The 24032-nt window shown below is 41.1% G+C and overlaps 1 protein-coding gene across 2 annotated transcripts in view; it reads right to left on the bottom strand.

The window, feature by feature from the left end:
• dst (dystonin) overlaps positions 1-23229 on the bottom strand; it is a 105585-nt gene extending 82356 nt beyond the window's left edge. The window contains exons 1-6 of one of the 2 annotated variants that reach the window (XM_053435913.1): positions 23049-23229; positions 22678-22709; positions 21356-21544; positions 17505-17718; positions 3262-3323; positions 997-1086 (exon numbers count right to left, since the gene is read on the bottom strand). In XM_053435913.1, coding sequence (XP_053291888.1) covers positions 997-1086; positions 3262-3323; positions 17505-17718; positions 21356-21544; positions 22678-22709; positions 23049-23229 — 768 coding nt within the window. Of the gene's footprint in view, positions 1-996; positions 1087-3261; positions 3324-16155; positions 16322-17504; positions 17719-21355; positions 21545-22677; positions 22710-23048 lie in introns of those variants that run through there. The other variant, XM_053435914.1, reaches the window with a different exon arrangement.
• Between the last annotated feature and the right edge of the window lie 803 nt (positions 23230-24032).

Here is a 24032-nt window from a genome sequence, read left to right as displayed (position 1 = left end):
CGTTACATTTCCACGGCGGAAATTGGTTAAACAACCAGTCCCGCGTTCACTCCAGCCGAGCTTTAATCACTGTAACAATGAAGCTCCCTGCTTGTGGCTGGAATATTACTGCAATGCAATTATGATTTTATAGGATCAAACTACGATGCTGGCTGTGCGTCAGGGGCAGTAACTGTTTGTCCAGTGAGAGCTGACACAACTGTTTATGCACAAGTGCTGCAATGTTAGTCTTCTGAGGGTCCTGAGGTCAGAACCAGCAGAGAACCCACAGGGATACTACTGACAGCTGTTTGAATAACTGCCCAGATAACATCAATATTAAACACATTTCTACAGTGGAATACTTTTACCACTTGTTAATTTTCTCCCCATGTGTTGAGATCTTGTTGACAATGAGCACCACTGTTTCTCCTGTGCCCCGTGAGCCACTTCTCTGGCTGTATGTACAGGATAATCCAAAAAAAAAGGAATAACTACCCCAACTTATTTCATATCGCTGACATCTAGTAATGGCACGGCAAAACTCCTGTGATGAGCATATCATCTAGTTTCACAGATTTCCCACAATTGACAAGGAAGATGAAAAAACAGATAAAACAGATCATTTTTGAGTTTTGAAACCTGCATACATTTCATAAAAAGAGACTTTATATGAGTGGGTTTTGGTGAAAGCTGAATTTGACACGCCTTAAACCATGAAATCCCAGGATTCCCCCTTCCCTCCATCAGCCAGATGGGGGAGGGTCAGTTCATTCATTATGTAAAAATCTGACAGATACAGTAACAGCTCTCTGTTTCATGACAATCTGAATGTTCAGTGTTTTCATATCTCTCTGAATTAAATATTTATAGATCTGCCATATTCTACTTTTACCAAAACATCTTTAGAGATTTTATGACAAAGCTAGTTTGTTATGAGATGTTGTTTCCTATAAAAAACAAATGTAAGTCTGACCATGAACATGAAGATAATATAACAAACACGTTTTAACTCACCAATGTGTCTCCAGACAGAACCTCCAGCAGTGAGATCAGGTTATGTCCATCTCTCAAGTCTTCGTACAGGTCATTTATATGTTTCCGTACCTACACGAATGGGTGAGAGAGCAAAGTGTGACTTATTAAGAATATGACTGCAAACATCATATTCTTAATAAGTTGTTAATGTACCCAACACTGACATATAAAGTGCCTTGAGATAATGTATAATCTGATATGGTACAATACAAATACAATTTAAGTGAAAATGTAATTGAATGTTTTGAAATCTCTGAGCACATTATTATAGCACAAGGTATTCAGGCATCCCTAGATCACATATCTGCTACACTCTCTCTGTACAAAGAATTCTTCTTTTATTCTTATTCTATTATTACAGATTAATATGTAAATACACATTTTATTTGTATTTTATTATTACTGAATTTATCTAATTATCACTGTTGGCTGTATTTACTGTGTAATTATGTACTTGTATTTGCTAATGGAGGTTCCCTGCCAAGCTTTTTCAATCGTTTGTATAAACGGAGTGACAAATCATCATCTTGAGTGATTGAACCACCAGAGTCTCATTTTCTGAAGAACATATTTTTGAGGATTATACAAGGAATGTCCCGCTTTCTGAAACGCATTCATTATAAAACCCTCTGAATATCAGCATATCTTTCTGACACCTTTTCTAAGCTCTTGAGGGAGGCACTTCACAACTCTAGTCGGTCCAGCAGGCCCATCTCTCCTTCCTGTCCTAAATACCGGGCCTCTAAAGTCACCCTTCTGCCTGCTGCCCGCTGACCTGCTTTCACACAGGGCTTTCAACGCTGTAATCCCAGATAGCAGCCACAGCTGTGGAGCCAAAATAGACCTGCACCCTTATGATATTGGATCAAGCAGATCCCCAACTATTACTCAGCACCCCTGATTTCTCAAGGGCCAAGCGTGTGGCCAGCTGTTGCCTAACAACGAGGCAAACAGTCAAAACCTGACTATCTAACATGTAATAAAAAGTTCAAATGTTCAACAGGTTCAACATGTTCAAAATATAGAGCCTTTGGTTTCTAAACACATGCTCATGTCTCCAGCTTCATTGCATGTGTCATTTTCAGAACTGACTTACAATGTTATTCACTTCTTTCTTATGCAAAAAAATCTGATCCATGGGAGACTAACAGGCATCTGTAAAAACTGACCTAACAGATAGAGACCCTTAAACTTAGGGCTGTTGAGATATTTCAGTCTGCACTGTAAGTGGTGGACTGACGAACAGTGTCATCATTGAACTCAAAACACAAGCAGAGCTGATGTCCATTTTTCAAATCATACCATTATTGTCTGATGGATTTCCTACCTTGTATATATTTTAATATGACATGAAAGTTATGTCTTTCTTAGTGAAGTGTGTACTTTTTATTTGGGTACACATTTGCAAGAATCAAATACTTTTTAAAAACAACGAGACAAAAACAACCAAATTTCCATTTATTGACTATAAATAGCAATGAGCAGTGACCTGACAAAATGAGCAGCATCAAGCCTTTTTATTTTGAAGAGCTACTTTGGTTTAAAATCATAGCTTGGTCACATTGCTGCTGCTGTTCAGTCTGACAAGCCAGCATAGATGCAAGACTCAGGGCATCAACTAATACATCGACATCAGTATGTCCCCTTGATATAAATCACAGAAGTACACGCTCATGCCTCACATACATGGGTTTTACTGACAGCAGAGATCAGTGTATTCCTGCTGCACCAACACTATGATCCCTGGTAAGTGATTCATTTATTTTTACAAAGGCGTATTAGAGACATGCTGATACTTGTCTGTCTGTTTAAGTGTTTCAATAAATTCCTTAAAGCAAGTTCATCTTTCCATTTTCTCACAGTGAGAGATACAAATACCTGAATCAAGAAAACAGGACATGTGCAGTGAAGCAGCACATGTCAGACTAAGTGACTTGTAACAAGCTTTAATAATTTCTGGGGAGGAATGTTAGCGTGTTGGGACCTAACACGGAGAGGGGTAATTGTTATTTCTGCCAATACTTCCAGGTGGATTGTTTATGCTAGAGGGAAACTTGTTTGCCGACTGGGGACAGAATAATGGAATTTTAACAATAATGTTGGTTTCATCTCTATATTAATTCATATAGGCTTAGTTTTAAAAAGTCATAGCATGCAGATTTTTACATGACAATTCATACATATAATTTCTATATTTTGGATGATAGCAGATGGGACACACAAAGAGCACACATCGGGTCTTACCTTCAGTAGATGCTGATTTATCCATTTTGTAAATGTCTTCTTCTGCACTCTGTCTCTTTCATCTGAGGAAAAGAGAAGAAAAAATGTTAGGATCACATTAGCATACTGTTTGGGGCCAATATATGGATTTTGTTCTTATCTCGATTCTAAGGTGTGGTCTTTCAGTTTGTGAGCAGGTCTGTATTGATTTCGTGTTCAGATTTTGTAATGCTTTCACTCAAAACCCTGCACTTGCACTCAAATAGCCCCTGCTGTGCTTGGATTTGTTCTGCTTGTACTCAAACTGTGCACCTGCACTCAGATACTTTGTTGCTTGGACAGATTTCTTGTGCTCAAGGTTCAGCTCTTCTCCTCAAGCGCCTGCTGCTCTTGCATGAGCATGAAACATCGGCAGATTTGTCTACTTGTGAGCAGATCTAAATACAGTTGCAAATCTCATCCGATATTTTTACACATGTATAATACTGAATGTGCGCACATAGATTCTGAATACACATTTCCAGATCCCTGTACACATTCACAAAATAGGACTTGGCACATGTAAAATGACACACAGTTCAACAACTCTCTACAAACACACAAATATTATTGCTACAATATCGGCCCCATCATTTGAGAGCCACGTCTATATTCTGATCTAATCTGATTGCATGATGCAATGATGAAAAAAAATTAAGAAAAATGAAAGAAAGAAAAGACAAGATTATTAAAACGTTTTCTATTAGCTGAGGTGAGAAATAAAAATTCCCCCCTTTATGATGTGAAGCATTTAACATTTTATTTCTGTAGCTCAATCCTTTGTTTCCTGTTGCACATGCCGTTCATCCATTATTCATCCATTCATCCATCCATCCATTATCTATGCCACTTGTCCTTCGAGGGTCACACTGGTGCTGGAACCGATCCCAGCTGACATTGGGCGAGAGGCGGGTCACACCCTGGACAGGCTTCAGTGTATCACAGGGCTGATACACAGAAACAAAGTTCCATTCCTATCCCCATATGAAGTCTTCAATAAGTTTAACCCTAATCCGCATGTCTCTAGGCAGTGGGAAGCCAGAGTACCCAGAGGAAAAAAACCACATTAGAGAACATGCATACTGTACAGAAACCAAGAACCTTTTCCAGTGAAGGATGCAATTTCCAGGAGACTGAAATGGAATCACGCTCTCCAAACATGCTGACCACATTAGTTTCTTTTTTGTTTCCTGTCACCATAACAACTACACTTCCTGCCACCAGTGACATCTGAGAGGCAGGGATGCAAAGGAAATGAAAAGGAAAAAGTTGTTTTATCTAGTTGCAGGAGTATAATGAAGGGAAGATATACGCAGACTCTTACATTAATAAATATTCTTGCCAATGAATACAGCTGATACTTTTGTAACTGTGTTTTTCCTGAGGATTCAGTGTCAGAGCAGAACAGAGCATGAGTCATTTCATGGCCACCACGCCTCCCGGTGTGCCAGACACAACTCCCTTAAGTTATTCTCAAATAACAGAAGAAAACGCATATTTAAAGTCAATCACATTTGCAACATCAACTGTCAGCTGCAGGTCGCATCTAGTTCCCTGCTAACAACAACACTGTGCTTTACCCACGGGACTCACAACACAGTTAACCACCTCCCGTTCATGTTCCTCAAAATAAGCTGTGCCCGAGGAAATCGTCATGAGAAAGCACAGACGCGAGTTATCGCTCAAGGAAACGACAAGAAGCAGTTACTGACCCATGCAGCACATGAGAGTCACCAGGTGAGCCCTATGCTCCCTCTCCATCTTTAGCAGGTATTTCATCCTCTGCACTGGATCCCGGGGGCCGTCAGGAGGATCCAGGTTCAGGTACACAGATGCCGTTGTGGATAAGTGACTGAGGAAGGAGCAGCAGTCACCCTCTTCTTCGCTTCGCGCCTGCCTGCTTGCCAGCCTCTAGGGCAGCCGTGGCTCCTTTTCTCCAGAACGAGTTCCGTCAGGTTTTCCATGACTACTCTCTGTTTTGATTTTTTTCATGCGGTTATGTGTTTCGCTAGCAGCAGGAAAATAACGCACTCAAGAAATCAGTGCTTCTTGTAACAACAAATGAAAGGAAAAAGAAGAAGAAAAGCTCATTGTGAACATGTTTTAGGAAAGTTCCAACTGAATGTGGCAGGACGCAGTTTATTTAAACCAGTATTTAAGAGCAACGTTCTCTAATTTGACAGCATAGTTCACTTGATAATGACAAATACCCTATCATATATATATTACAAACAATGTCAACATGATTAATTATTTTGTTAAATGTGTAAAGGAGGAAAAATATCGCACATTTTCTAAAAATGCAGCTACCAGAAACAACTGAGAACACATGCAGGGAAATGACAATCAACACTTTACATGAGCCGATACCAAAAAGACCATGGCAAGTTGTTAGATTCTTAATGGAATTTTGCATTTAAAATGGACGTGTCTGAATTAAAGCCTGAGATGCACATTTCCAGGATGCACAGAGGTACTATGAGAGCCCTGTGACTCAACTCTCTGCAGACTTTAACATTTAGCTCATCTAAAAATACTGCATGTGTAAAAGCTGCTGAGAATTAGAAAGTGGGTTGATCTGACAGTCTTTCTGTATGATGGTCTAAAATAGATAAAGGCCTGACACGAAGCTGCGCAACATCAAATGAGAGAGGAAGGAGCATCATGATCTGTCAGAATGCGCCACAACTAAAAGAGCGGAGAAATCAAACTGTCGTCATGCCGAAAGTGTGACACAGCAAGACGCCTTTACCAGTAGAGCTGCTGAGTCATCGGTGACGTGTCCGTCCATGTGACTCTACATTACAGCTGAATCACAGAGAGATAAAGTCCTGCTGTCTGGAGTAGGACACCAACTTGGTGTGTAAGCTCTCTGCTGCATAATGTAAAGAGCTCTTCGGGGAAACTCATCAATATGGATTGGCTGGGCGAGTATTCAAGAAAACTCTCCAGCAGCTCCGAGCAGAGGATGAAGGGATGAAGGCTGACACCAGCATCCAGATGTATAGTCTACTGTGCTACACAATTTACACAGTGTATTGACATGAAGCACACATCATTACAACATGAGCCAATCTCAGATGGTGACACAGTTTTTCATTATTTCTGTGCTTCATGGCAAAGCTTTAATTCCGTCCACATTTAGAAACATAAAAATGAGGCAGCTTTGCCATGAGAGAAGTTATTTCTCTACCTGTGCCTCTCAAAAGCATGAAGGTGAGTTTGATAGTATGGTGCCCTCTTGAGGATCTTGTGAGAATAAAAGTGAACATGAATTCTGGTTTGGTGATGAACTCTCACACTTGTTAAACAGCAGTCGTGTTAAGTTGGTGATAAAGCAGAAGTAAAGATCAGTAGAGATCAGATATCAAATGGAAAACAAACCAGTTCTCTCCTTCCAATTATCACAATGACATAACATCAGATCGGATAAGATCAAACACCCTAAAGCTCTACCATTATAGGACAATGTTAGAAATTATCATGCAGATATGTGTTTTATTTATCACAGATATTCTGCATATTATTTCATTCTATATAATCGGTTAATTGGCCTCACAAAATCAAATCTCAAATTTAAAATGAATACACAATTCAATATTCACACTTTAAATTCATGAGACGTCTGGGAACAGCTCAGCTTAGAACCAACAGCTTGTGACCTTTGACTTTAATGGATGATGTTTGAAGGATCACACAGAGAGTCTGACTAACAACTCCTCTCTCATGTTACAGTTGCACTTATTGACATTTGGGCGCTGTCTAAAAAAACTTATGTCACCCAAGCTTCAGAAGTGCAAATTTACACCGGGGGAGGAAGTTAAACTGGATGTAATTAAGCTTTTATTTGCTGTACAGCCCAGTGTGCAGACTGTGCACAGCAGAGAGCTACTAAAGCACTCCCCTGAAACACTTTCATAGACCTCAGCAAAGCACGTGCGCACATGGCTATAAATAACTACACCCCTCGACCACGCTGCCCCCACAACAGCAGCTCGGGAAATCTGTGCCACTAAGGTGACGTGGTTCATTTCCTTACACACATCAAAGACGAAGTAAACGCTGGTGGAAGAGTTGATTTTATGGAGGAGCTGTCTTTTAATGCATTTGTGAGTAGGGCCAGAATTTCTTCTATTTTGATTTATGAATTGTGGTTGATCCATCCCAGGAAGAGACTTTTATTAAGTTTATTTAATGAATGTGCTCATGACATGACAGTGGTTGTGTTTTAACATGGATGATAGTTACTACAGTGAGGCCAAAAATACTGACAGCAGAAGAGTCTACAACGCTTCATTGCGGCCTCTCATTACTACAACAAGTCTTTGACCATGACAACGGACAAATTGTTGTTTTCCAGAGAATATCCGGCACGGGGGGGGGGCACGCAGTGACACCCTCTGGCGTCTTGTTACGTCAGGATGCCTGAAATACCCTCATTCTGAGCAGAGCCCAGTCAAAAAGTCCTTGCAATCAAAATCCAGCCAGTGTAATCCTCTTGACCTTGCATGGGAGGGGAAATCAAAACAGACATAAGGACTAAACTGAAAAGCCCTCAGCCCTCCAGCGCACATATATGACAAGGACTTGCTAAACATTCTTGCTAAACAGCTCTCATTTCTCATGGTGTCACAACCAGCCCAGTGAGCAAAGGCATGTGTAGCCCTGCTTTCTTTTCAGTGCGAGGTTGTGTGTTGCAGGGCAGTGGAAGGTAGTTTGGAGTCCAGGACCTTGTCACAGTGATTCTGATCAAAGTTAATCTCTCACACCTCTAACTGAGCAGGCTGCCCGTTGGTGAAAAATCGAATTCTGTGAATGTTCCTTGAAGTTCACGTGAAATAGCTGAATGACTCACTGGCACCAGGGAATCTGAACATTATTGAGTGTGCTCCTGGTCACAGATAAAGTCATTGTAAAAGTTTGAAAACAGTTTGCTGCATTCTTAATCTTAAACACTCTTTTGTTTTGTTAAGTGGGTCTTGATCTAAGCTTTGGACACAAGCCTTTTTCATTGAAAACCAAAATCGTGTTTTGTAACAAGACTAACAATCAGTGTGCAGCCAACAGCTTTGTGGGGCTGTGGGGCTTTGGAATGGTGCTGCTTGAAACCAAATGCTAGCATGCTAACATGCTCAAAATACTGTGATGCAGATGTTTAGGATTAATATCTAAGTTTGGAGTGTTAGCATGCTAATATTTAGATATTAAGCAGTAAACACAATGTTGCCATTTTCTGATATTTTAAAGGCAAAACCAATAATCAATAAATGTTTAGGAAGTATATGCTAGTTTGGATTGTTAGCATGCTAACATTTGCTTATTAAACTGTAAGTAAGTTTTCTGATATTTAATTTGCAAAACTAAAAACAAACAAATTGAGAAAATAACTGAGAGATGAATCTCCCAAACTCACAAAAAAAATGTTCACCCTATCACGGCGGTATATAGAAAGTGAGAGGATGTTTAAAGTCATAAGATTCATCAACTGGTCAACGTAGTTATATCCACCACATTTTATGGCATCCATCCAACAGTTGCTGAAAAGAGGGATTTATCTTCTGGAGATTCCCGAGTATTTCTACAAAATTCCATGACAAACCATGTTGGTAATGGCCCTTGAGCCGAGGCAGTAGCATGGAGGACACCACATCTATCTCCTCTTGTAAAGAAAGTTACCAGATATTCCCATTAATCATCAGTCCAGAATTGACTGAATTTTAATAACATGTTTTTATTTAATTTCTTCCTTGGATCCTGCCCCAACCACTCCATAAAGGTTTCATTGAAATCGCTTCAGTAGTATTTGAGTAATCCTGTTGACAGACAGAAAAACAAACAAACCAAAAATGCTCTGTTGCAACCTATGGATGAGTCACATTGTTGCTTTTAAGAACATTTCCAATTACAACAGAGGCCCGCACAATGGGCACCTTCTTCCACTGCATTTTAATATCACTATGTTATGTCTTTGTGGCATCCTGGTCGGTGGTGAAGAAAAACAAAATGTGAGAGACTATGATTACCTGGGGGAGCATTTCTGTCATTCTTTGTAAGTGAGAATACAGACTGTCTTCTCAGAGGGGCAGGGCAGAGTCTGAAATATGTGACTGGAACAGCTCAGTAAAGGAAACAGGTTGCCAAGCCTCTAGAGCAGCCCTTCCACTCAGCCTTTAGTTTGTCCAATAAGCCTGTAGACAAAGGTAAAGACATGATCCTCATCTCTACAACTCCTTTGTGTAAACTACAACTGTGAGAGGAAGTACGCAGTCTATACATTCAAGAGTTACAGTATGAGCCATTGCTGCGTAGAATTGTAAGCAACATTATTTCCCCCAACTCCAGTAAATAAAATGCAGTAGTGACAGAATATACCGAGTAATTTTGAGACAAATTTGATCGAGTCTCGTCTAACCAGGAGTTGTCTTTTTCATTAATTATATAACTGGCATTATTTCCAGTAAGTTTCAGGTTATTGAGCTGTAATACTGTGAAATTGAAAAGACCCTTGATGAAAAGTAAATGGAGGATGAAGGTGAAGCTGGAAAAGTGCCCTCTCAGATGAGTGGTCTGCACAGAGACACTCAGGAAAGCCAAGGAGAGGAAAGAGGAGCACATTAATAACTACTAATGGGACGTATGTAAACACTAACACCACCACCACTACCACACACACACACACACACACACGCACACACAGTTGCTTACTCTCTAATACAAGCCTCCATATGTGCAGCAGCTGCAATGTTTTGGAGAGTTTTTCACATGGAAATATGTCTTCCTCTGCACCCCCTCTCACTTAGATTATGAAGAACATCAAGATTCATAACTTAAAGTAATCCTGTGAGTTTCTATGTAGGCATATGCTGTATTTACACAGGGTGCTATTCAATGAAGGCTGAGTACAATGTACAAAAAATACCCTCAAATTTCACTTTAAATGTCGTGTTTTTGTGTTACACTTTTCCGCCATATTGAATTACACAGGAGTAATTCTACCCACCACACCACGTTTTGAACAAAAGTACCTGGACCTTTTAGTCCCGGGAACTTTTTTCAAGGAACTAAAAATTTCCCTGCAGACTGTTGGTCATAAATTGGCCTGCTGATATATGTCCGATGCTACAACAAGTTGTTCCACTCCAGTCCACCAGGCAGCAGTAAAGCAGATGACTATAAAACACTAATGACGCTATGTAAATCGAGGAACAGTAAACATTGAGGTTGAACTCGTTTGATTGTACAGAGATGAGCAAGTGTATCCAAACTACACAAAATGCTCGAATGAAAGTATGGAGATACATTTTACGAGCTTTTGCTGAGATTTAGCAACTGAAATAAAACACTAGAGGACTTGACCAATCAGGCATCTTCGCTGTAAGCCCCTCCCCAAAGGTTTGTGTTCTACTCCACGAGCATGAACTTTTTTGGTATAGAAGATTTCCCCAGGACTTGATTTAGAGCACAACTACAAAGAGGCGAGTGTTGAGTAGTTTGAGGTCAATTGTGCAACTGGAAATGGCATTTTGGACAATCTTGAAAATCAGGTAAGATGTTTGTCTTTTGTCATAACTTCCACCAGACCCAATTGAACAAAATAACAAATCCTGTGTTATTTTACCTCCTAATATTGTGTAATTTGTGGTTCATGAAAATACATGCAGTGCATAAAATCACATGGAGCAGCTAATTTCCTGGCCACAAAGTTGGGAAAGGAAATGTGTTCCCTGCTGCTATGGGATGGGACTGATTCCCAGCATCTGCTGCATTCGGGGGCGAGGGGTGGTGCCTCAGGAACTGGAGAGGAAAAGCTTCAGAGCATGAGTCAGGGGTGGGACACAGACTGAAATGGATGATCTCATGTAAGAGGAGCTAAGCAAGGCTGTGGTATGAGGCTGGGTCATGCTGGTCTTCCCATCACCATGACAGCATATAAATACAACATTTTGAGACATAACAGTGTGCAGGCATCACATGCAACTTCCTGACAATATGGTAATAATATAAATCTGTTGGATTCCAGAGAGACAATGTGCACGCTACATCTCTAAAGGAGCAATATATTGAAGACTAAATAAAATAATATATCCAATGGAGCAGTAAAAAGCTTCCTGAGAGCTCTGGTTTGAATTACCCTTTTTAAATGAATTATATTGATTAGATCAATGAAGAGCTAAAAAACAAAAACTTTATGATTTAGCATAACTACAGTATTTTAGGCATACAGTGTATTTACGGTTTATCTATTTTTAAAGATTCAAACCTTCACAGACTAGATATTTAGGTTTCACAGATAATCTGAGAGCACACATCGGTGAAACTGGTGTAAAATGACACCACACAGCTGTAGCTGCCTCACATCGGCTCTGTTGGATATTGTTATGGGATTACTGAGCACCAAATTCAGCAGAGTTGGAAACTGATCCAAAGGTCTCATGCACTTAATTAGCCATTAGCACTTCAGATTCTGGCTGCAGTAGCTATGAAATCAGACTTCCTTATCAGATAGCCTAGAGATTAAACTATCTAAGTCATATTTAGTCATATCTTTGTTCAACATGGAATCCATTAGATGTAAGCTCATATTTTCCAGCAATCAAATACATTATATGTTTACCAAGAGGAGCTCTTCAGTGAAAAACTTAAGTAAGTTGCTTTAAATAAGAAACTGTGTGATTTCATTATGAACCTACAATGGCACTCCCTAAAGTTCTTACCTCTGCCAAGGCCCAACAGTCCACCTCATGACACCACATTTAAATTCATGAGATCCAGATTTTAATTTGGATCTGCACCAAATAACACACAGTAATTATCTGTGCCCTCACCATGACTCATTAAGATGAATGAATTATATCTGAGAAATCAATCAAACTGTCAAAACAAAATCCTGGATCCATACCAACATTTAACGGTTTCTTTCTTGGTTCACATCCTAACCCTCAACAAAAATGCATTGCAATCAGTTGCGGGATCTAACCAACAAACACACAAAACAGATGAAAACATAACCTCCTTGGTGGAGGTATTGATCGATTAAGCATGATCTGTATGTTCTCAGGATGGTTTTGTGTTCTCTCTCTTTACTAATCTGAAAAAGTTTAAACGTATTAAGTTTGTTCCTGTTTATGAAATAAACAATTTATTGGATTTGTGCTCAGTTTTTAGGCGGCTATACAGACAAGTTGAGCAAGCACCAGAGACGTTAATCTGTTTTCTGATTGAGATGCATGGGGAGACAACCTTCAATGTGTTGCTGCTAAAACCTCAACACAAAGCCAGAAAAGGAGTGTCACCACCATCAACTTGACACATAAAGGCTGTGGAACTTGGGTGCTGCTTGCATTAAAACAAAGTGTCTTTTGTACGGTAGCAGTATCCATAGAGGCAGCAGCCATGCAGCATGTGTGGGCCACTGGGCCATTTGAATGTGATGAGTGGGCTGTCGACACAGAGCAGAGGGGTTGGGCTGGGCACAGCCCAGGAGGATGGACAAAGGCAGTGACTGTGCAAAAATCACAATGCTCTCTCACTCTTCACGGTTTTAGATAATACAAGAGAACAAGTATAAAAAGACTGATAATACCAATAATATCACACTCATTTTTTTGTATCTAAGGTAATGCAAATTGTAATGAGCGATTAAATCATCAGAGAGGCCGCAGTGATTCACAGACAGAAATGTCAGAGCCAGTGAGAGACCACACCCTCCAATAACAGCCGTCCTACAGTCTAGTCCTGTCCTGTATCTGTCTGTCGATGCCTCTTGAAGGAATAACATCAAGGAAATCATCAAGGAATAACAGTCAATATGATGAAGTTTATGTCTGCAAGCTGGAGCCTGGTAGATCAGGCCTAACATGCCCTTGTGTCATAAGCCGGACATGGTTGTTATGAGTATTTTCAAAAACTGTCTTCTACTGTCTTAGAGTCTTTTATCGAGACAAAAATATCTAAATAAAAATCCATGGACAAGCACAGAAAAGCAGCCGGTGACCAACTCTGGCGTGAATTACAATTTTCTAGTTTTTTTCTGGAAGAATATACTTTCTCTCAATAAGCAAAGTCTGCTCAAACAAATCCAGTTTTAGGAATACTCTCCCCTTTCCAATATATCCACAATACGAATGTCATGAAGGCATCATGAAGAGACTGCCAGAAGAGCTGACTGAACCACCGAATGTCTAATCCATTAAATCTTCCCTGATGTCAGAGGATGATGAACTACTGGGAAACTCTAATGTTCCCATCGTGCTGATGAGCTACCAAGCAGGCTCTGCTGGAACAGCGTGACCCCACACAGCCACTGCCCACTGCATTTAACTGTTGTATTTGTCTGGGAAACCGTGTCTTTAACTCATTCTTCAAGTTTACAGCCCTTTGTAAAAACATTCTATTGAATTTCAGCATGACCTAAAGCAATACTGAGCTTAAGTGTATTATTATCACAAATACCTAATTATCTAGGCATACCTAACAGTCGGGAAATAAGAACTAGGTGCATTCTGCAGGTTGGTGGCAGTTTCTCTTTCTGACAGCTGTCATTGTCTGATGACTCTCGACAAAGCTAGAATGCAAATTATAACCACCCACAGGAAGATAAAGTCACCAGTGTGGATAATAACAATATGTCAGAGTGTGTTTGCCTAAAATACCACAGAAAAATATAAAAATGACCCTGATATGATGAGACAAAGAGAATGCTGTTTCATATTGGGCCCATATTCTGCTCTGTTTACTGCTCTGTTTACTGCTCTGTTTGCCAGTGTTGGTTTGGTTACTGTTGATGCTTTCCCTATGAAAAGGTGTCTCTTGTATACTCTTTAGCATCACATGGGGAGAGGCTTGGGGCTCCTGGTGATCCCAACAACTGCAAACAAAACTTAGATTACAAATAAGACAGGGACTTTTTCCCCCAGCATATAGCCAGCGCCCTTTAGAAAAATGTCAACGCAGTGGAGAAGATGACAAATGTTTTATTGAAACGTTAAAATACAGTTTTGAGCCTCTTTTACGAACAGGGAGGACGAATCTACACTGAGAATTACCTTGTTTATAGAAGGAATGTAGTTCACACAGATGTAAAGATACATTTTTTACTCCCATCATCCAGTTATATGCTCAAATATACTGTACTATAGTAGTATATACAAGAATAACTTTGACAAGGTACCACAAGCCTATCCTATTAAATCAAATAGGATTTTATTTTCAGGGATCCTATTTGCATGTCATCATCTCACTGATTCCTATAAACCAGCTACGTAAATAAGTGTTGATAAATTCTTTCTGCTTTAGAGCTGGAACTATATTTGTTTTCCTGCCATGAGAGGCAAGATGAGAGCAAAGCTGCTTGAAACAGTGTTGTAGGTGAGTTTGCCAGAAGTAATGATTAGCCCAGCTGATCCCAAGTTCTTGGATAGCTCGATATCCACAAATATAAGGTGCAGAGAAAGGGTATTAAGGTATGAATACACCAAATTTATTTGATTTCATGTAAGAAACAGTCGGATAAATTATGGCAGCAAAGCAAAAACATTGAGAGGCTGCAACGCTTCGGGTAAACCTTGAAATTTCTTGGTAAAATTGTAAATAAAAACACAAAAGATCCTCTTACCCTTCTTTGATTGGTTCATTGTTCACCCCACAACGGGCAGGGAGTCAAATTTCTCCCAAAGATCGATACAGAAAGAGCAAGAACTAATCAATGGTCGTTAGTACAAGAAGAAACCAGGAAGAAGTAAGTAAGCTTGTTGACTGTCCCAGCTCCTCTGCTGCCTGAAGACAACAGCTCCAGATTCCTAATGATTCCACATCATATGATCCCATTACAGTCCAGTCAGGGTGGTTAAGCCTTTTGTCATAGCTGACTGGCCCTGCTGGCTACAATGCTCCCAACAGCTGAGAGAACGCACTTCTGGGGAGCATTCACCACAACAGTCCACACTGTGTGTTATTTAACGGTGTGTTCTGCTTCACTGTGAGAGGGACACACAAGAGTTAAAAAAAAAAAAGGCCGCTGTCAGTTTGAATCCAGCTCCTAACGGCTCTCCGCGGGCCCAAGCCTCAGAGTGCATGAGCAGGATTTTCATTAGGGAGCTCTGGCAGTCACTGAACAACATAGATGTCTTAAACGTGATGGATCTGATCTAATTACATGACACGGACGCAAAAGGAGCAGCTACACGAAGAGACATGGACTCCTCGCATGAGCTAATGCCTCATCTGGATTTATCATTGCCCTGTTCGCCTCATGACACATAAACACTAGACAAACTGGGATATTTCTATATGCGATCACCCCAAAAATATACAAATGCATAACTTTGTGTTGACGTGTTAGGTAAAATGTGATATATATTGCATCCCTTGCAGTTACCTCTACGTTTTCTCTATGTTTTGTTTTTGTAGTTTGTCCTTATTCTTGTCAAGGGTTAATGGCAGAGGATGTTGCACCTTGCTAAGCCCTATGAGGCAAATTGAAATTGATTTTTGATATGAATTCACATTGTAAAAGCACAATTTGCCCACTTTCATTTGAAATATAATAAGTGCAGACACTGGCTAAGATGACATGACAATTTCAAGTAACAGCCAATAAGGACAAATAGTCTAATGATCAGGTGTCATCATATAAAAAAACTTTTGTCTTTTCTGCTATAATTCACACTTAACGTGATGACATGCCGCAAATCAAACCACAACTCCCAGTGTGGGGATGAGGACACTACAGACCAGTCACCACAGGGGGAGAGAGAGAGAGGGGGGGGAGATAGAGAGGGGCAGGCTGACATTCATGGAGCTGTCAAACGAGCAATCCCACTCATTTCTTCATCGTTCCAAAAACCTCAACCTATAAGATCATAGGCGATCTCCTACCTTTGTATCTTTCCAAAACATCCTCGTACGCCTGGAGGTATTCCTGTTCGTCCGAGAGCACATAACCCTGCGGCGGTGTGTACTGAGCCATAACCCGGGCTCCGCAAACTGGACATTCACAAGCGCGGCGCACAGGGCAGACACAGCATGTGTGTGTGTGATTGTGTGTGTGTGTGTGAGTGTGTGTGTGTGTGAGTGATCGGCGCTGTTGTTGCACGAAAAGGAAACGCCCTACGACCCTCCCTTCGCCCGGGGTCTGTCCAATGGGCGACACTTCCTCTGTGGAGTTCACTGATTGATAGGAACGTGCCGCGCTGCAAAAAGTGTCTCTGTTGTAACGAGCCAATCAACCCGCACTCCTCCTCCTGAGGGTGAAATCTGATTGAAAAATACATTTTATATATTACTTTTTTAACACACGAGGATAATTTCACCATGTCTGCCTGTGTTTGCAAAGCATTAAGTGAAATGAGGTGCCTAAAAGTGAACCAGACTCGACTAAAGGTTCATTTTTTACAGTGTGGTAATGAGAAATAAACGCCTTTCCCCAGTCAGGCGTCTCAGTACCGGCTCGTGAAATGGACCGCTTCCTTTCCCACTGTTATCCACCTGCTTTTAAACAACCTGCATTAACAGGACCACTGTTTTTACACGTGTTTGTGTGTGTGTGTTTGTGTGTGTGTGTTTGTGTCCCATCAGAGGCCACCGCCAACACACACGTGTCCATAAGATGCAAAGGTTTCACTGATAAACTTCTCCCACAACAAATCGATTATAAGGACTTATCAATTTATCGGGTTTACAACGTTAAAGAGCTCCAACGTGTCATTATAAAACACAAGAGTGACATGAGCTGGGATATAAAATGACATCAGATTCATGGTGTTTTTTCTAAACCAATCTGACTTTCACTATCACATTGGAGACACACGAGATGAGTCCATATGTGTTGTGCATGAAATGTAAAACGATGTCTTTAAATGGGCCTTTAATCTACCAGTTTTATTAAAAGTAACACTGAAGTTTGATAAGAAGACAAAAACAGTAGCTTTGTATATTATGCTATATTCAATATTATACTTATTTTACTGTTACACTATTTTTGATTGTATCATAACCAGAATAAAAAAGCCCCATATCCAGAAAAAAAGCACGGTATCCAGAAAAAAATACCATCACATGCACCATACATCCATGTCACAACAGAGCCTGTGTTTATGTTCCCACATAGAACTGAGGGAGGACATCAGCAAAACTACATAGGGTATAGTCCCAATGTGCATGCATGTATATCGCAGCATTGTTTTCAGGGTGATACTGGACGTGACAACAAGGATGCAGCTCCTCACCTGCGATCCTGAGCACCGCTCTCTCCGCCGGGTCCAGCACGGATCCTCCCTGGATCTTCCGCTTGGACCGCTCGTGTCTGGGCAGGTTCCAGGGCAGAGTGTCCCCGGGATGCGGTGATGCCGACCCGGACTTAACGCTGTAGTCATCCTCGTCCGAGAAATCCGCCGAGGAAGACATGGAGCCGTGCAGGGACGGGTTCCCCGAGCTGGAGCTCTGCGAAACAAAAGAAAGGGGAAAAAACGGGGGGTAGTGAAGAAGATGAAGGAACAATGCTTGTCATGGTTTCCCCCTGAAATAGGAAAAGGGACCAGGAGCGAACATCCACATGATTTCTCACCATCGCAGGTCAAAGTGCGTATTGTGCGCGCATGTTAAAGGTGTGAGGACGCCCCGGGACACCAGCTCCCAATCATCCATCCACAATAAAGGAATGAGTCGAATAAAGCCAATGGAATCAATAGCATCTAGCTCCCCCGCCAGGTCAACAGTAAGACTTACCACTGTGTACATCGGGACCTGTCAGCTGCTGCGAGAGGAAGAAAAACAATCCTATTCTTCGCGTTATTAGCTGCCACTGCTCAGGCACACATTGCGTGTGTCAATTTCCCACGCTGCCACGCCCTTAGAGGGATGCTCCGGCCACGAGTTCGTCCCTCATCGAGCAGAAGCATTAAGGATGCGAGGGTGATGTCAGATCTCCAGAGGGCTGACGGGGATGGGGCGCTGCTGTGAGCAGGCGAGGCAGACCTCGGAGCTGGAGTCACAGGCTGCATGTGTCTGCGCGTCATACCCGGTAGACAGCTCCGGCAGCAACCACGGCGGTGTTAGAGCGCCATCCCTGCACGAAGGTGCGGGGTGCATGGCTCCGAATACCTCAAAACAAGCCAGGAGGGGAGGGGGGTGGGTGGTAATGGGAGGACAGCCGCTCCCATAGTTTCGCGTGGCAAAGGCTGCAAAATGCACCCGTGGGGATCCACGCTGCTGGGAAGGCAACAGCGATGGAGGGTGCAGGGAGAGCGTGCATTGGTCTAATGACTAGTGATGGTGCAAAACTAAAGATTACACTCGGTCTAAGTCAATTTAACTAAATTAAATGAATACAGTGCAGGATTCCCTCAGGCAGATTTGTTATTATTCCTGTAACTTTCCCAATCCAAATAAAATTGCAAATGAAAGTTGCTGATATAATGAACAATTAAATGAATGACTCAGCTGCAGTTTCCTGCTTCACCAGGACACACCTGAGATTGAGCAACTGAACAAATGAAGGAGATGGGTGGGGTGTAATAAAAAATACTTCTCTAATGACACTTAGGTTGCTTATTGATAAAAAGGGGAAAACTCTTTTTTTTTATCAATTCTAGTAAGTGTCAAAGGGTAAATCTGGATCCCTGAAACTGTGCACAGGATAAACTTAAACTTCTGACAGGGGCAAGCGAAAACTATTCCTGGCTTTAAACCGACAGTTTCAGATTCAGTGTAAATCTGCGAGAGCTGATAAAAGCGACACACAAAATTAGCAGCAGGCGTTTTACTCATTACATCACTTTCCATCAGGATAATTCTCAGGGTCAAAAAAGGGGGCAGCTTGGCTGTGCATTTTATCAGCGTTCTGCTTATTCATAATTCCTTCCAAAAAGGGGGAAAGCTCCACGATTTGAGGAAAGTTAATGCTTTCTATTATGAAATAATCATTAAATAATCATTTGTTGAGGATTTTACAGGAATATTCTCTGAGTAGTGTTTTTCTTTTTTCATTTTCTTTTATATAACTGAATCGGGTTAAGAATAGTTGAGGGATTGGAGGCCCTCCCCCATCACTAAATACACGGCTTATCCTCTCAATTAGGGCATGTACAACATTCTTTTTTTGCTTCGTTAATACCCGGCATTCTTTGCTCAGGAGCTGTTGCATTTAAAAATTCCTTTTGTTTGTCGGTAACATTGGAAAATGTGACTGCAGGGCATCCATCAGTGATATAAACGAGTATGATCAAGGCATAATGACCTACTAAATAAACATTTAAAAAATGAGCACAGATGTAAAGATGCACTTGAATCTAAAATAATCTGTTTATGACCGTGTTCCGTTTAAACTGTGAAGAAGTCAGGGTTATTTACAGAGATTATCAGTCAGAAAACACACAAAAATAAGACAAAGCGACCATTCTGCATCATTCATTTTTAAACATGCAAATAAATCATGAATGATGCATGGTGGGCTGATCTCGGCCTGCACTAGTTTATGCCGATCTAATACATATTAAAATATGCCCACTTACTGCACATAATGGAGCTGTAATGATTTCATAATATTCAAAATTTCCATTCCTGCTGTGGACCCTGGCAGTATTTTGTGAAATGCTCTTTCTCATACAGTAAGAATATTAGCAAACACAGTTTTATCAATAAAATATGAAAAATACAGATTTTGTTTTACCCATGACAACAAAACATTGGATTCAAAGGCAGCAAAAATGACAACAATATCAATAAGAAGACCCATGTCCTAGAAATCAAGTTCTAATGTTTTTTTAACACAAAAAGCACCAAACCGTTTGAGTGTGTTTTCTGCACTACTACTTGAATCATGACATTGCAAAGGGTTCGCACACAGATCAAAAGGTTAATTTCAACACAGTCAGTTCCAGCATCATCGTTTGGGTCTAGTTTTGACCTCAATTTTAACTCCACACAACAGTTATGGCTAGAAATGTTGGCAGAAGAGATGATAATGAATAGAATTATTAATATTCTGGAAACAGTAAATGACATTCAAGTACTCAACATGGCCACAACGGTCTCAGATTCAACCAGTAAAGAAAGAGTGGCTGTGGGAAGGTGTGTTTATGCCTCTGATTCACGTCCCCTTAAGTAAATACTTCCAGTCCAGCCCATGTGTTTCATGTCTCTCTCTTCCCCAGCAGTACCTGAAGCTGGTTGAAGGAAGTTGACGTGTTCTTGTTTGAGATCAGGGCAGCTCATTCACAGGAAGAGATAGAAACATGAAAACCTGAAGGCCTTAAACTGTGGTGAGTTGTCAAAGAGTATAGCCACTGATCCATAGCAACACTGTAAATTCTTTAGAAGACTCAGAATGGATTAGAAAGGACACGTAACAGCATGCTGACCAAGGCAAAATTAACAAAGTCACAAAGTCTGTTCAAATGGAGGATGATGATTTAAAAACTGATATGTGAATATTAAAACACAAAACTTATAATTATACTTATGCTAAATGTGAGACTCTATTATAACGAGTATAAATTTGGAGCCTCTTTTCTTTTGGGCTAAACCATTGACTGTATACGGGTCACTGCTCCCCAAAGATAAATCCAGATCATCTTGATCTACCCCTGGTGGCTGGCTGAGGTCATAAACCCTGCTAGTTGATGTTGATGTACCAAAATAATAAGTCAAATAGATATTTTCAGTTCTTATTACTGATGCTATTTCCAGTGCTTATATTTCCCATAAGTCTGACTTTAATAGTTATTTGATGCTATACAATTGATAGACAACTGATTGTTTGTCCATCGCATTGGTGGGACATCAATATCATGGCTTCATCCCCCAATCACTACTGCACCCAAAATCTGTCATCAGAATATTTTTCGAATTATTAGAAATGATTAATCAATAGAAAATATGGAAACAAAGTATCAACACGTAATTTTCATTTCATAGCACCTCAATAGTACACCGAGGGTTCAAGCCCTGTAGACAAACACTTGTCCTGTGCCCTTGAGCAACGTACTGAATCCTGTGTCCCTGTGGAGCAGAGCAAGATAAACATAGAATCACTTCATCACCAGGGTTAATCACGGTCACAGTTAGGCTTGGTACCTACAGGTTTGCGTGTGGGGGTGACTTGCACAGACTGGTAAAACTCGGGCAGGACCCTCTTCTTCACTTTGCGTTTCCTGAGCGTGGAGGATGAATCGGGTTCGCTCTCAGGAATCTCGACTAGATTGGGTTTTTCTTCTGTCACTCGAGCATGCAGGCTCCTTTTTGCGTGACGTGGACTGTGCCTGAAGCCCTGGGAAACAGGAGCAAATGTCAAGCCCACAGCAGGTTTGACTTTCAGCAGAGTCTTGGCTGAAGAGAATAAAAGGTTTCATCTTAATGTGATAAATGACTGTGATACGATTCAGCCTCAACAATAGGGAGGCACTGTTTCATGACCTAGATTTCAGAACCATAAGTGCTGGAGGAAGATGATACAGCAACTTCAATTCATGCAGGGAAAGCAAACATTTCAATACGACATTTTGACATTTCTATCATGTCTTTAGATCTGAGTTTTTATATGAGCTGTTTATTATTGCAGTTAATATCTTTGAGGGAAACTTTTCAGCCCTGCTGTTGTGTCCTTGAACATGAAACTAAACACCTACCGTCTACAGCCCTGATCTGTTGGGGATTCAGTGTCCTATGGCTCAATAAAATAACCTCTTCAAAACCACAGAGAATCACAAAAAAGTAAGAAGGAATACAGATGACCTCAATGTATTAAATGCAAATACAATCTTAAAAACTATATGGCACTGTATATCAAGTTTATGTGCTAAAATGTCTTATCACCAACCCATTTTAGTTTCACTTTTAATGAAACCACTGACTAATCTTTGTATTGATGTTGCCAGGAAGATGAGTCAAGCCTTTTTATTTCAAGATATCATAGGAGAGGGTATTTTATATGCATTTAATATATTTACAGGCTTTAAAATGACATTTTATTTTGAAAATTACGTGCGTAAAACGGATATTGACATCGACAGGAGCTCGACAGATTTGGGCTGAAAATGAAAGCATCAGACATGGACCACATTTGAATACGAAGCCTCCTATCGGCCCACTAAGACTTCACTTTCCAGCCTTGTTCTTCAGAGAACACGACACTAACAGTTTCGATTCATCTCCATCACATGAAACTGCAGACTCACCTATTTACCGACAACACATGCGCACTGCGCACATCATGCTTCTTAAAATAGTCATGCAGTCCTCGATTAAAGTGGGAAATAGTCTGATCTGTCGCATTATACTTTGACATACCATGGAGCCTGTTTGTGCATTAACATATTTAAAATAGCGTTTTTTCCTGAAGAAATTAGATGTAAATGATCAGGCGGAGTGAAGCCCATAATGAGAAAAGTTCATCCTACGTACCTCTGATCGAAAATGGTGCGTTCGGAGGCCAACTACAGGGCAGATAGCAGATGAGAGGAGGAGATGCTGTGATCAAACAGTTCCCAACAAGCATGACATGTCACTTAGAAGTTACACGTTCATAGAATAGAATGAAGACTTAAAGGTATTCAAAGCTACATCGTCTTAAGACCATCAGGAGACTATACTTCATCTTACAGTTCAGTGTCTATACGTCTAACAGCTGGGGACTGTATCGCTGCGAGCTACAGCAGATGGTAGATGGAAACAGACTATGAACTCACACAGAAAACACAGTAACGTCACAGACATGACATGGGGATGAAGAGAGGATGTGCGGTGCCTGGCCGGCCTGCGCCACGGGTACTCACCGCGGCTCTTTGCGCGTCCGGAGAGCACCGATTTTATTGGATGTTTCCCATTACGGAGCCTGCGGTGCCAGCAGCAGAAGAACAGGATCGTCGCGATGGTCCCGAGCAGGAGCAGCAGCAGCAGCAGCACGCATTGAATGCTGTACGGCCTGAGCAGAACCAGAAACGCCGCAGCGATCATCATAAGGCGGGATGTGTGGTGGACGGACCCCCGCAGCCTTCTTCAGACAGCCGGCCCCTCTCCTCTCCTCCGCCAACGCGACACTGGAGGCTCAGGATGAGAATAAACTCTCCAGCTGACATGTACGTGGAGCATCGCACCGTGCGCATGAAGCGTGGACGCTTTACAGTGGACAGCTCGGACTGTCGGTGTCATTACAGCCAGGGATAATGCATGACTCAGCAGAGACGCAAGTTTCTATTTATTTATTTATTTTTCTTTCGAGCAGGGACAGTCAGCAGATTCTCCAGAGCATCGCAGTGATGTGCTGCAGAGTCAAAGAGCCCAGACAGAGAAGGCTCCTGTACCAGTGATACCCACAGGATATGGTTTCACACGAGTCTGTGAAACTCAACCCTCCAACTATGTATACTGAATATTGAAGGTATTTTGCATTATCATCCTATATTGATTATTCATATTGTGATAACACAAAATTATTTACTACAGCAGTTTGTCCTATGATGTAGAGGTTTGCCTTCCATAGCCTCATGCAGTGCCAGGCCCTGAAAGCAATCAGGTGCTTTGCCCATCACACACTTTCAGGATTAGGGGAGAAAATAGAAACCAAATCTAATCATAATCCAAATAGGATTATGTCATTTTTGGATGAACTGATATCATACAGAGCGTGTCCCTTCCCCCTTCGGTTAGAGAGAAAGACTCAGGCAGGCCAAGTGTGATGGGAGAAACAAAAACAAGTTCAGAGTCAGGAACTGCACCCAAATTAAAAGCCAGATATTGATAGTACTTATATAGTATGT

This window comes from Pleuronectes platessa, chromosome 12 (assembly GCF_947347685.1).
Source record: "Pleuronectes platessa chromosome 12, fPlePla1.1, whole genome shotgun sequence".
NCBI lineage: Eukaryota > Metazoa > Chordata > Actinopteri > Pleuronectiformes > Pleuronectidae > Pleuronectes > Pleuronectes platessa.
Note: the sequence above shows the minus strand (reverse complement) of the source record. Positions and strands in the feature narration are given on the sequence as shown.